The sequence below is a fragment of the Trichomycterus rosablanca genome, chromosome 5 (genome assembly GCF_030014385.1).
Source record: "Trichomycterus rosablanca isolate fTriRos1 chromosome 5, fTriRos1.hap1, whole genome shotgun sequence".
Lineage (NCBI taxonomy): Eukaryota > Metazoa > Chordata > Actinopteri > Siluriformes > Trichomycteridae > Trichomycterus > Trichomycterus rosablanca.
This window is the reverse complement of record NC_085992.1, coordinates 849286-863967: the sequence shown is the minus strand read 5'-3', so window position 1 is coordinate 863967 and position 14682 is coordinate 849286. Positions and strand designations below refer to the sequence as shown.

The window sequence follows — 14682 nt, the reverse complement described above, 5'->3', positions numbered from 1 at the left end:
TGGATGATTCTCAGTACTGCAGTAACACTGACATGGTGGTGGTGTGTTAGTGTGTGTTGTGCTGGTATGAGTGGATCAGACACAGCAGTGCTGCTGGAGTTTTTAAACACCGTGTCCACTCACCGTCCACTCTATTAGACGCTCCTACCTAGTCGGTCCACCTTGTAGATGTAAAGTCAGAGACGATCGCTCATCTATTGCTGCTGTTTGAGTCGCTCATCTTCTAGACCTTCATCAGTGGGCACAGGACGCTGCCCACGGGGCGCTGTTCGGCTGGATGTTTTTGGTCGGTGGACGATTCTCAGTCCAGCAGTGACAGTGAGGTGTTTAAAAACTCCAGCAGCGCTGCTGTGTCTGATCCACTCACACCAGCACAACACACACTAACACACCACCACCATGTCAGTGTCACTGCAGTGCTGAGAATCATCCACCAACCTAAATAATACCTGCTCTGTGGGGGTCCTGACCATTGAAGAACAGGATGAAAGGGGGTAACAAAGCATGCAGAGAAACAGATGGACTACAGTCAGTAATTGTAGAACTACAAAGTGCTTCTATATGGTAAGTGGAGCTGATAACATGGACAGTGAGTGTAGTTTTTATGTTATGGCTGATAGGTGTAGACACTGTATACACGTCAGGAGATGAAGGCAGACATTTGATTTATATAATTAGTGTTATACACTCGTTAGAGGTGGGCTCAGCTGAACTCAATAATTAGGAGAGGGGTCCACATACTTCATCATATAGTGTAGGTCATGTGATTAACACACACACACACACACACACACACACACACACACACACACACACACACACACACACACACACACACACACAGAGCTACGTCAGCATCAACACTTTATTCAAATCATCTGAAATGAGAGCGTTCAGTCTTTAACATCGATGGTTCATCTCAGGACGATGTGAGAAGCTGCTCTTCCTCATCCGTCCTTCTCATCATCATCACCGGCCGAACACGGAGCACCTCGGCGAACCCCTCCCCGAACCAGCAGGTGATGTCGGCCGTGTCCAGACTGAAGAAGAAGAGCCGGTCAGCACAGCGCTTCCTCCGGTACACCGATCTGGGGTCGGCCGCCAAGACCCGCCGGAGGGCGTCGGCTGCCTCCTGGCTTCCTTTTAGGAACTGGAACCTTGGCCGCCCTGTGTCTGAAGAACGAACAATTGTTATTATTATTATGTCTGGTTGAGATGTTTGATGTTTCTTCAGTGAGGAACCTGAAGCTATCAGAGATTTAGAACATAGAACCTCATGATTATTTGGTGCATCGGTGCTGCTACCGGCCTGGCTGCTGAAACAGCACCTCCTACTGGCTGGTTGAGGTATCAGTAAGAGTGGTGGAGGTGTACAGAGAGTGTAGTGTGTTCCTCCATACATCTTAAAGCTCTCTGGAAGAACCGAGGTGTGTGTGTGTGTGTGTGTGTGTGATGAAGGTATAAAGCACACCTGAGCTGTCAGGACCCCTGAACTGGGCGAGCTCTCTCTCGGCGGTGGGGGTGAACCTCACGCTCAGGGTTCCTACAGGAGGGTTTCTGATCCACGCCGCCACGTTGCTGCGCTCCTCACGCTTCATCTCCTCGTCCACGTCTGCTGCTGCCACACCCCGGGCGCCTCGTCCCTCCTCAGCCCTGCTCTCTGTGAACAGCGCCCCCTGTTGGAGATAATCCCTCACTTCTGCTAAGACCGCACCCAAAGCACCGTCTTCTGAGCGTAGTGAGCCGGTGAGCTTCTCTTCAGCTTCAGGAGGACACGAGAACTCACCTGGTTCCACCTGCTCGGGTTCTTCAGGACTCGCCGGGTGAAGGTCCGTGTCCTGTTGTTGTTGGGGGTCAGTGTAGGGGTCGGGGGGCGTGGACGTGAGTGGGGAGTCGTACTCGGGGATGTAGGGTTTGATATCCAGCACGGGGGTCCCAGCGATCAGATCCATGCCAGACAGGTGCAGAACATCACCTGAGAACAGAGGAACATGGGACTGATCACCACCCAGGGTCAAAAATATATAGACACACGTCTAATACTTCTCTCAGATTGTTTTCAGCTCCATCAGCTACTCGCGGTCTGTTAGATCTTTATTCTCTCTACTCAGTGGACTTTTCAGAACTGTCCACATACTTCTGGCTGCAGTACTGAATAATGTATAGTGATTATATGTAAGTGACCTGTGATGCTCTCCAGTTTGGCGAGACTCAGGCCGATGGCGTTGGGCCGGTGAGGGCTGCGTGTGGAATACACTCCCACTTTCTGTCCGTTCAGGCGCGGCGGCTTCACTTTAGCTTTATAGCTCATGTGACCGTTTTTATGGAACAGAAAAATCAACCTGAGAATAAAACAGGAGAGAAAAACGTATTATTATTATTATTATTATTATAAATATTATTATTATTAAAAATATTATTATTATTATAAATATTATTATTATTATAATTATAAAAAATATTTTTATTATTATAAATATTATTATTATTATAAATATTATTTAAAAATTTATTATTATTATTATTATTATTATTATAAATATTATTATTATAAATATTATTATTATTATAATTATAAAAAATATTATTATTATTATAAATATTATTATTATTATAAATATTATTTAAAAATTTATTATTATTATTATTATAAATATTATTATTATTATAAAAATATTATTGTTATTATTATACAAATATTATTATTATTATTGTTATTATAATTAAATAATTATTATTATTAATAATATTAACAACTGATAATAATAAGTCATAATAATAAAATTATTAAAACAGTATTATTGTTGGCATTATGATTAATAATAATAATATTACAATTACTGTCATTATTATTTATTTTATTATATTATTAATTCATTTACAATTGTTATTATTTTATTTATTATTTATTATTATTATTATTATTAATAGGAACCAATCAGTTTTAAAGAGAAAGTGAGGAGCACCAGATATGCGAGTACTGCTGGAGGCCGGCGAGGGCGTGTCCGGGATTATTAAACACAGACGTCTGGACGGTCAGACTGGCGCGGGACGACCCACAGACGCCCGGCTGCCTCGGGGTTCCGTTCTTCTGAGCGAAGCAGGAACTGATGAAGCCGATGGGAACCGTGCGGATGTGACCTGAAGACCATAAAATACAGACCAGATCATATAAAGATCAGAGTGTTATTATAGTGGGGTACGTTTACACCCCCCACACACACACCCAGCCATCCCGCTTTACCTCGTTCTAATGATAACTCTGTTCCGCTCGAACCCGGTGACGATGGAACCTTCATCCTCCGTTCCTGCGTTCCAGCGCTCAGCCTGTCCGTCAGAATGGACTGCAGCGACTGCATCTGCTTCCTGTGTGCCCTCACCGCGCTGTCCAAATGCTTCCTAAAACCATCGACCACATCAGGTAAACGTGACCTACAGTCCGCTGGGGCCGAACTCGTACCCTGATGAGGTGGAAACGGCTTTCACGTGATGCACCACAAACACACTTTAGTGCTTATTGTTTTTCTGGATGCACCAAGTTCAAGAGCCAGGTGATAACCAGAACGTGTGTGCACTGCTCCAGAGTCCAGTGGTGATGTGCCTTTGCTGACACTCAAGCTCGAAGCTCCTGATGAACAGATCTTGTGCTGACTTGGGTTTAAGAGTCATTATGGAACCGAGGACAGAAGATATTTATTATCCAAGTAGTTACGAACCTCACGCCCTGTGAGGTAAAATTGTGGATCCAGTCGTGCAGAAAATTGCTGACCTGACTTTGTAATAAAAGTGGCTTGTTTTATAGTGACAGGTTAAAAGTCACCGAGCACTTCAGTCCGACTCATTCCAGTACCAATGATTGTTTAGAACAACTGCATGACTGTCTGCTGTCTGCTTTTGGTAAACAGTAAAATGTGAATATTGTTTACCACACAAACGAAGTACAATTCATATAAAAGATCTAAATAATGTGAATATACCTCTAGTGTGCAAACAACACAAGTTTATTGTGGATTTTCTTAAAAGATCTGCTGAATCAAAATATATACAGACACCACTTGATAATGTTCTTTTAAATCAACAATGATCTTCTGGTTCATCTCTAGTTGGACCTTATCTACTTGGCACAATAGGCAGAGATCACTGAGATAACTGTAAACAGTAATAATCATGTTTTTCTTTGTCCATGTGATCAGCAACAATCCTCTAAACCAAAGCTCGCTCGATTGTGGACAGTGACACCTGTCAGTGACCGGTCCTTCACAAGTGTGTGTACATTTTATACCTCAGTGGTACCTGAAGGTGTAATAATGAATAACAAGACTTTAAAATTTAAAGTGATATAATTAATGTTTATTATTATTATTAAACTTACCTGAGATTGTTGATCTCCTTCCTCATCACTGAGACCTGCTGAGTGAGCCGCTGCACATGCTTCAAACAGCTACACGCTTCTGCTGACATTGTTCAAGAGTTTAATAACAGTTTAATTTTAATCTGGGAAAATTTGGGAAGAGGAACTAATTCTGTTTATCTAAAAACAACAAAGATTCGATTTAAGAATGCTATCTGTTTCTCTCACACGGCTTGTTTTTTTTCCCTACCCGCTTTCCAACAAGCCCCGCCCTCCTGCACTATGATTCGCCAGTTTGAATTCCAAATAGTAATTTAATTGGATGGTTACAACCTGACTGGCCAATTGTAACCGGGTTGAACGTAAAACAGGTGGGCTGGATCAGGCTGTTCGAGTCCAGTAATCATGGAGTCGACTCCCATTTTGATTCCATGTTTTGATAATCAAATTTTTAATAGTTTTTTATCATTAAATGTGATTTATTACACTGACAGGAATAGCTGACTGGATTAAATTTAATGAACTGGAACAATTGGTTGATTTATTACTGACTTTCTAATTTTGAATCGATTTCAGTTTTCTGACAGACAAGGCAAAACGTTCTCTCAACTTAATCATTAAATGCAAATTAAAGTTTAAATCTTAATTAATTTAACTCTAGATTTGAATTAACTATGTGCATTTCGATATAAATATTGTCCACTTTCTGATCCTGAGACAGGGGCTGTTTGGGAATCGTTTTTAGGAGTCGATTCTACACGTGTATTAGTTCTCTTTTCCAAATACAGTGGTACCTTGTAACTCGACATCCCCAAACTAAAAACCTTTGAACTCGACACCCTCCCTCGAGAAATGTGTACCTTTAATCTCGACTTTTACCTTAAACTCGAAGTGTGTGCGACTGTCGCTTTGTTCACATTAATGCTGTCCGTTTTACTTTAAATAAATGAGCGTAAAAAATCCCGAAAAAGTTCAATGTTTGATCATGCTTTGCTGTCACTGCAAAATGAAAGGGGATGTTCAACTGCAGCCCTGCGACCCAGATCAACCACACAGCAGCATAAAATCATAACCGCCGCTTACCTGAGCTTCTCTTTTTCAAATTAAGACCAAATCTATTTCCGTGTGTTGTTCCATTAGGGATATAAACCACTTGTATTTATTCTTGGAGGCCACCTTGTGTGTTTCCAATATATTTTCATAATATATAAATCCATATCCAACTAACTAACAAAAACCATCTTAGTCGGATCATTTATTCTCTCGGCTTTCGTGACAATTTCGTGACAATTCGCTACATGAATTAATTGTTGATAATGGAATATAATATTATAATATTATTTTTAATATATATAATATAATATTTATATAATAAAATATTTGCAGTTCCACGGGACCATGAAACGCATTAACAGGTTTCTCATACATTCTCATGGGAAAAAATACATTTCAACTCGTTGAGTTTCAAGGTACAGGACAACAATCGTTCTATAAAAGAATGATGGTATACAAACTACTGTATATACTTATGTAAAAATCACTGATAATTTTGGACCTACCAGCAGCTATATACAGTTTAAGTTTGAATAAACAATCAACACCACATAAGTACAAATTCCTTTTATTTAAAATGATTTATTTAACAAAAACAAAATCTTCAGGCATCAGGACTGACACATGAATAAATACACACTCGTTAGATCACCAGTACGGCCTTTTCATTCCAAAGCTTCTGGTGTCGGAGCTTTTGTTCTTATATTTCATATAAAAAATTCTAATCGAAAGAGGCTAATTAACCAGACGATGAACGCAGTCGAAATTGTTGGCGTGATTTTTAGATCATGTTTCCTGGCAGAACGTCCGGCTGAGGCGACACTAGCACTGAATCTGAGAATCCTTTAATCGTTTCGGCTACACCGGCGGACACCTCCTCAACACCATCTGTAAGAAAACAGTGTTCAGATTTTGTGTTTATATTTTCGTATTTTCCTACAGATATTTATGCATTTTCTCTTTTTATTCCAATCTACTTGCATCCCATCGCCCCAGTTGGATGACCTCTACTGCTGCAGACCCCTACCCTGACCAAATAGGGACGTAACTATCAACCGCTTCTTTTCACCCGCCTGAGGTGGGTTCATACAGAGAGCAGTATAGTGCACGGAGAGTCACGCACTGATCTCTATTATTCATCAACCAGTCAGCAGGGCTGTAGTAGAATCCATACAGCCCTAGCCAATCATGTCTGTGTATAAGCGCCTGGTCAGCTGATAGCACAGCCACATTATTCATTACAATGAATCAATTCTCCCATCACAAATTCTCCAAGGATTCTTCTAGGAAGGTCCTTGGGGTTAGAACTTAGAACGTCTCCCAAACTACAGTCAGACACCACTGACACAACCTGAAGTTGTTTTAAGGGTCGAGGACCTACAAACTCAAGCACCAACAGTTTGCCAGATATTACTGGAACATCAGTGGGACCAGTTTCTATGGTCAGATGAGGCCAAAATAAAGCTTTTTGGCAACATACATCAGAGGTGTGTTAAGATCAAGTGCAGAATATGATCAGAGACATCTGAAGGATCTGGAGGCATTCTGTATTGAAGAAATCTCCTGCCACATGATGCCCACCTCCCTCGCAATGTGCTCTTCATTCCTTCCTCAACATAAAGACCTAACAATTAAGTTATTGAGTTGGATTATTTCTAACCTTGATCGATGATGAGTTCCTCCTGAGGCAGCAGTTTGTCTTCTTCTTCATCAGGACCGAGATCCTCTATCAGAACTCCATGAGGGACCTCACCAGTGGGCTTCACCTCTGGAGACACATAAGAAGAAGGAAGGGCGATCGGGGCAGGAAGCATAGCTGGAATCTGAGGAAGAGTGGGCGCAGCGGCTGAAACCTGGACAGGGATCTGGGCAGTAACTGAGACTGGTGGAGAAACCTGTGCAGACACTGGAGCAGAGATCTGGGTGGGAGCTGCTGAAGGAATGGGAGCAGGAGCTGAAGCCAGATACGGTGCAGGAGAGACGGTAGGGGCCGAAGCTGGACCCTCCTGTGTGGGAGCTGGTGCAGGAGCCGAATCAGTAACGGTCTCCTCCTGCGGTGTCGGTGTTTCTAGCTTGGTTGTTTCTTGGCTCTCCGTATGTTCAGGATGTTCCTGCTCCACTGTTACGTTCTTCCTCGGCCTGCCTTTCTTCCTCTGAGTGCTGACCGGCTCCCTCCTCGCTCTCTTTCTGCTCTCAGCTCTGTGGATGTTTAGAAAAATACAAAGCTCTCAGGACGTGTCCACATTAATCTGGGTGCAGTTAACGTCACTTATTTGCATTTGCATATTAAAGGATTGTGGTTCTTAGGAGACGACTTGAGACCGCTGTACACTGATCTTAGTCTCATCTCTGCCTCAAGTTGGGCAGTTGTAGCCAAGCAGTTAAGTTACCAGACTAGTAATCAAAAGGTCGCTGGTTTAAGCCCCACCACTGCCAGGTTGCCACTGTTGGGCCCTTGAGCAAGGCCCTTGACACTCAATTGCTAAGACAGCATACTGTCACAGTACTGTAAGTCGCTTTGGATAAAGTCTGTTTTTGTTTTACGTTCATGGCAATGAGACAGCGCTTTAAGAGCCTTGCTCAAGGGACCAACGGTGGTAACTTATTGGCAGTAGGGCTTGAACTAACGACCTTCTGATTACTAGTCCAGTACCCTGAACCACTGAGCTACCACTTCCCTGTTTTGGTCATTCTTGGTCTTGGTTTAGAGACCTTTATCATTTAAAAATACATCCAGGGTGGCATGGTGGCGCAGTGGGTAGCACTGTTGTATCACAGCAAGAAGGTTCGGGGTCCTAGATCTCCCCGTGTCTGTGTGGGTCTCCTGCCCTCACTTTTATTTACTCAAATCAAGGGCCAATCCACCTTCTGCATGTTTTTATTAGACAGAAGAAGAACACAGGGAGAACATGCAAATTCCACACAAAATAGATCCTGTCTGTCTTCTTGCATATAATTTTAACATGTATTTAATAAACAGTGTTAATAGAAAGCAGAATGAATCCACACTACACTGCATTGGAATTAGAATTTACCCATAAACCCACTGGTTAGTTGCTCGCTCTTCGGCTTCAGCTTTCCTTTTCCTCAGCAGATCTCGATCCCGGAGCCGCCGCCTGATGCCGCCTGGAAGGAAGGTCAGAGAGAAAAATGATGCCATGTACACGATTATGTACGACTGTGACCCTAAAACAATCACTGATTTCATAAACAATGATAATCAGTGCAGTTCCACACGGTGCAGCATCACCAGACCAGCCAGTGTGGAAGCTACGTGTTCTAAAGTGTGGGATTGATCAGAAGCAGCTCTATGAAAATGCTCTACAACACCTTCATCAGATCATCCAAGGTTCAACAGGAAACATAAATCAAACACATAAAGATCCCGGTCAGTACTTGAATGATTGGAGCTTATTAATGAAGCACAAAAACTCCAGTAAGATTTGATCTTCCGGTCCCATTTCCACCAGAATCCTGATGATCATGCTGTGTTTGCTAATGCTGCATTCAAGTAAACTCGTAAGATAACAAACGCCCCCAATCCGACTAAAAAAGTGCACTTAACTGACCAGATTACAAATGAAAAACTGTGGATATTAGAAAATAAAAGCTTTACACACTGGTGCTGTGAGTACATCTGCTTGACCGGCCTGCCTGCAGTCCAGATCTGTCTGTTATAGTAAACGTGTGGCGCATCATGAAGAGGAGAATCAGACGACGGCGAGCACGGACTGTTGAGCAGCTGAAGTCTCGAATTCCACCCACATTAACAGGAACGCTGATGGAACACAGGGGGGAACACACCCCCGTCCTGACTTTTTTGGAGTCTGTTGTTTATATTTACAAACTAGAATGAAGTTGATCAGTTGGAACATTTGAAATCTTTTCTTTCTACTTTTATGAGTTAAATAAATATTTAAGATAATTAACACCTCACAGATTCATTACTAAACGTCCCAACTTTTCTGGAAATGAGATGTAACGTTGGTCGGACTCAGTGTTCAGGACATTTTTTGGGTAAAATCCACACAAATAATCTATAAAATCCAAACAATCAATCTAAGGTAGAACAACACTGTGGTTTAATAGGGAGAATTTCATTTAATGAAGCGTCCACTAATAATTTGGCGTAATAAGTTCTTTCACACATTGCAATTATCTTGTCCACCACTAGACAGCAGGGGGCGCAATTATACAGCGTCAGTACAACTTCTTAATTGTGCCTGTGTGGCGGCCTGACAGGTCGATAGAAGTGCTGCACCACCCAAGTATCTGCTAACTAAATTCTTAGATATTTGGAACCAGACCTGATGAATAAAGCTGATAATAAGCGTGCAAGTTAATGTAAACATAGATTACACGCTCAAACCATCCCTACATGTATCTGGAACAAAAGCCAAACCTGAACGTATTGGGAACATTTGGAGGTGAGTCTGGTATCTGGATTGGACCCAACAAATCTGACAAAAACGAATCACCTCAGATAACCGACATCTGCGTATGTGTGGTGTCCACACGTCCAGGTTACAATGTGCCACAGTGCTTAAAGTCATTATTTAGTAGGAGCATCAATAGATGAACTGGCTAATGAACTTGGGCCACATAACACTTAGGGAAGCACTTCTGAAAGTCACTTTGGATAAATGTGTCTGCTAAATGCCAAAAATGTCAATGTAAACGGGTCTGGAGCACATAAACACCTTTAATTAACCACACATGTATGCAGGTAGTGTGGCCGGACCTCCCTTCGCCACTAATAATTAAAGAGTTTAATCAAAAGCTAACAACCAGATTTCTGATTGACATCTGATCTTTATCTACATCTTTAAATAAATAAAAAAATAATGTATTATTGGCAATCAAATCCACAAGATTTTGGAGTGTGTCAGTGGGAAAGAGCATTTGTGCAATCAGGCACCTAGGTTGGACGAGCGGGCCTGGCTCACAATCCACAATTCAATTCATCCCAGTGGTGTTTAATACAGTTGTAATAAGGGCTCTGTGTGGGCCACTGGAGTTCCTCCATAATGTTGCCACAAAATTAAAAGCATGTATACTTTTTTTTATATATATGTTAATCATTAGGAAGGGTGTCCACATTCTCTTGGCCATTTAGTGCTGTGACCTTAAAGTTCAGTGATTTTGGGTTTTATTGTAATTATAGTTTATAAATAATCATCATGGTTGACATGGACACTGAAACTTCAGATGCAGATAATGGTGTAGATTAGCCAGGATGCTCATAATAAATAGACTATATGTAGTGGAATGTGAAGCTTGGGTGTGAAATATGCTTTTATGTAGGATGTTTTGAAAATGCTGTGGATGTTTTGTTGTGGGTGAAAAGGCTAAGCAGATCAAACTGGTTTTCAGAACTACTTGTGTTATCACGGACTCCACATGAATTGGTTCTAGTTGGTGGATTTCATCTGCGCTGCAAAAACGGTCAGGTTCCTCAAGAGGGATTAACCAGAGAAACCAAGGTTTGCCAAACCTGCACAGTTTGGCTCGATTATCCAGTATAACTGGCTAAAGCTTTTAGTTTGGGTTTTCCAACCTGTCCAACAGACTTGGAAAATTCAGAGTCAGAATTTCTACTAAAAATATTAGACGAGTGTCTTTAACTGCCCATTTAAATGAGATGATTGGAGTGTTTGCTTTAGATCGATCAGTAGTTGATTTTATAACATGGACTGTAAATCATTTCACATGTTTTGGTGCCTGAACAAACCAGACGTGTTCAGCGTGATTAGTGCTGAATAACTGTGCAGGCAAAGTGTTTGAAGAAGCTGCCACTAACATACAACAAAAAGTGGTTTCTTGTGCTTTTTATATCTGAAAAATGATTTATGTTTTATCTACTCGCTGCAAATCTGTGAAACTGTAAACAGCAATTAACAAAATAATCAAGTGTTCATGTTTTTAATGTCCGGCTCCGAGGCATCATCACGTTCCCATCAGCACTTGAAGCAAACTGCAGAATCGTACTTTCTTGCAGAGCAATGATCAGAAGCAATAATTATTCCCAATCCTGTAACATTCCTAGTCCCAGAATTTCAAACATTATTACTTGAGAATTGTTCTAGAGACACAGACACGAATTTGCGTATACAGCATACACTTGGTGATGTTCATAATAGTTGCAACCTTAGGTTACCCAAAATTTACTAATAATTTTATCACACCGAAGAACTCTTTAGGATCCTAGCTGGAACATTTACCCAAGAAAGTAGACTGCATGCCATTTTATTTGTCAATAATAATACACAGTCATAACACTAGAAGATCACAGCAAGAAATATTTGTAGTAATTAGTATCTTAATGATTTTGTAGTAAGTTTTGTTGCACAGCTATTAAGTACAATGTGAGACTCATTAACTAACCAAAATATAACCACAGCAAAACGTCCTGCACATCCACAAGCGTCTGCAAATCAACAAGTTTAATTAATTTAATAAAATGATCAATTATGAATCAACTGAGCTGTTCACAGTTTTGATATGTAGTGGCTGGTTCAATCTCACAAACCTCTACACTGCAAAAACAAGTTGATCTGAAGTTTGAACTCAGAAGTGCGATATTCAGCAGTTATGCGTTTAAAATCTCGTACCTTGGTCATCGTCAGAAACTTTCACTTGGATAGGAACTTTCTCCTCCAGCGTCTCCTCCATTTTGTGGTTCTGTCAGAAGCATAAAGTACAAAACTGCGAGGCGGGCAGAGCAAGAAACCGCTAAGCCTTCTGCCCCGACCGAATAATTATCAGGCTAAACATTAACGCAGAGCTGGGAGAGTTCTTGCAACGCTGCTCTTATCTTATTTGCAAAGGTGGAGAACTTGGCACAGATGCCAGAAAAAAAGCGGGTCATGCTGTTGGCACACATGGCATCAACTGTGTGTGTGTGTGTGTGTGTGTGTGTGCGCGCACTGATGTGTCAGATGAGACTGTAAAACTTCTCGAGATATTTTGCATCCATGTTTGCATTAATTTGCTAAAACATTTTAAACAAAGTAGATTAAAAAGAAAAACAATATAAAATAGTCCACTCACACAGCTGAGTTACTGAGTACTGGGAGCCTTGCTCAAGGGTCCAACTGCGGGTGTGTTCGAAAACCCAGTGAGCCGCCTTGCTGTCTTACCTCCTACACAGGCAGCTGCCTCAGTAGAGAGGATTCTAATAAGTCGTCCACTCATTAGGCAGGTTATTCGAACGCACTACCATCGGGTTTTGCTTACTAAGCTAACACAGTTAGCATCATGCCATTCAAACCAATAGGATGGGGTGGCACAACGCGCTAGCATGTCAAATAACATCTCCCTCCATGTACCGAAAACGGTTAAACTGTCCCTGACAAGACCCAACTTGCAAATAAAAACACGTGTGCAAGTTTATACAAATTAAAAATCAATAATAATTTATTTACGTTTGAAATAAAAAATAACTCTGCTGCACTGAATGCTGGGATTACCTTCGCCGCTAAGGCAGCATCGGATGCTCCCTCGTTCTTGAGTCAAAATAGCATTGAAATTTTAAGATACCTAACTAGTGAGGATATTAAGGCATCTAGGATTTCGAACCTCCTTCTGGAGAGCGTGTAGGATGACGTAAAATGCCGTCTACGTAAAGAGCTTCCTAGGTTTTCGAACACACCCAGTGGGTCCATGTCATGACCTGCACTCCCTCCCAAAGACATCTACTTCCACCTCCCGGAGGTTTGCAGGTTTTTGTTTCCATCCTTTAGGTTTACAAGCTTCATAAATTACACACATCCAATACGTCTCCACGACTTGGTCTGTGCATGTTCCTGATGAGACGGAGGATGATGTCCAGGGGGATCTCCTCCCAGACCTGGATCAGGGCATCAGTGAGCTACTTGGTAGGGTTGAATGCACCCATTCAAAATTTCCCAGGGATTCTCATCTGGATTCAGGTTTGGGGAACATGAGGTCCAGTGCATTCAATGGCATCAATGTCTATATACGTATGATTGGGCATTGTCCTAACCACAGAGGAACCCAGGGAGCGAGAGACTGAGGCAATCTGCCAAGGAAAAGTTGAAAGCTAATTCAAAGCTGCTTTTTATTGTCCCATTTTATTTGAGATTTTTGTTTAGCATGAATCACTGAACTTAAAAATGTCCCAACTCTTCTAGAAATGGGGTTTACACATATTTACATTTACATAAATATGTGTGCATATCTCAGCTGTTAGAAGGTTAAGTTCAGAGCACACAGTCCTGTACAGCATCTTCGATGGTTGGGTACCCTAGGTAGCAGTTTGGTGCATGTCATCAAAGCCTTCGTCATCCAGGAACACTCTGGACACATGAGGCCGGGCATTGTCCTACTCCAAAGAGCAACCCATGGAGCGAGAGACTGAGACAATCTACCAAGGATTAAAAAATCTGTAAAAAAGAAGATAATTAAATGCTAATTGTCATGACTCCCTGAACTGTAAAAATGCAAAATGTCCCAACTCTTCTGGAAATGGGGTTTGCACTTATGTACTTTTGCATAAATATGTGTGTTTATTTATGTGCATATGTCAGCTGTTAGAAGGTTGGGGTCAGAGCGCACAGTCCTGTACAGCATCTTCCATGGTTGGGTACCCTAGGTGGCAGTTTGGTGGATCCAGGAATCAAACTCAACCTTCTGATTAATATGAAGCTCCACAAGCTCCTACACACGTTCCTGCTGGGTTCATAAACACAGACTCCAGAGAACGGGGCACTATCTGGTTAGAGAGGCGTGGTATCCCAAATTTGGTGTTGCCCTCACCCTCAGTGTCAGTCTCTTTGTCTCTCACTCTTATCTCCCTGGTTCCATTGCTGGGTGTGGCTCAATCTTCAGCCTGCACACTTACTGCACTAAAGCTGCACTTTACTTTAGTGTTTAGTATGTACACAGAGTACACACTGTTTGTTTCAGTTTAATGTGGTAATTATTAAGTAAAATAAGTGTCATGGGTTATTTTTTAACTTGTTTTAAGTATATTTATAATTAAACACGTTGTGACAGAAGATGAATAATGCAGTTGGCTGTAATGAAGTAAATGTTCTAGATGTATTGAGGTTGGGAGCAGAAGTTATTTTTCTTTGTCATGTCAGTAAAATGAGGTGCAAATCTGGTTGGGTGGTAAAAGACTGAAGTACTATGGTACATGTTTCCCCCTGCTGGTGGAGTAACGTTTCATCATTCGTACATCGTGCCCAGGGTGAAGATAATACAGTATAACAGTACCAGTACGTATTATATAAGTATTACACAGTACTACACCG

General features: G+C 41.5%; 2 protein-coding genes across 4 annotated transcripts; both read right to left on the bottom strand.

Moving 5' to 3' along the window:
- Nucleotides 1–847: 847 nt before the first annotated feature.
- trmo (tRNA methyltransferase O) lies at nucleotides 848–4569 on the bottom strand. Its single transcript, XM_062994743.1, has 6 exons — nucleotides 4373–4569; nucleotides 3245–3399; nucleotides 2967–3141; nucleotides 2185–2342; nucleotides 1472–1975; nucleotides 848–1173 (listed from the first exon to the last, which is right to left on the bottom strand). The coding sequence occupies exons 1-6, from the start codon at nucleotides 4459–4461 to the stop codon at nucleotides 920–922; spliced, it is 1335 nt and encodes a 444-aa protein (XP_062850813.1). The 5' UTR covers nucleotides 4462–4569; the 3' UTR covers nucleotides 848–919.
- A 1387-nt stretch (nucleotides 4570–5956) lies between these two features.
- Nucleotides 5957–12167, bottom strand: hemgn (hemogen). Of its 3 annotated transcripts, none has more exons than XM_062994742.1 (4): nucleotides 12016–12167; nucleotides 8440–8530; nucleotides 7065–7603; nucleotides 5957–6292 (listed from the first exon to the last, which is right to left on the bottom strand). In XM_062994742.1, the coding sequence occupies exons 1-4, from the start codon at nucleotides 12074–12076 to the stop codon at nucleotides 6186–6188; spliced, it is 798 nt and encodes a 265-aa protein (XP_062850812.1). In that variant the 5' UTR covers nucleotides 12077–12167; the 3' UTR covers nucleotides 5957–6185. The 3 variants fall into 3 exon arrangements, with proteins under 3 accessions (XP_062850812.1, XP_062850810.1, XP_062850811.1); XM_062994740.1 differs by lacking the exon at nucleotides 12016–12167 and adding an exon at nucleotides 9025–9173; XM_062994741.1 differs by lacking the exon at nucleotides 12016–12167 and adding an exon at nucleotides 9025–9171 and having other exon boundaries at nucleotides 8452–8530.
- Nucleotides 12168–14682: the final 2515 nt, after the last annotated feature.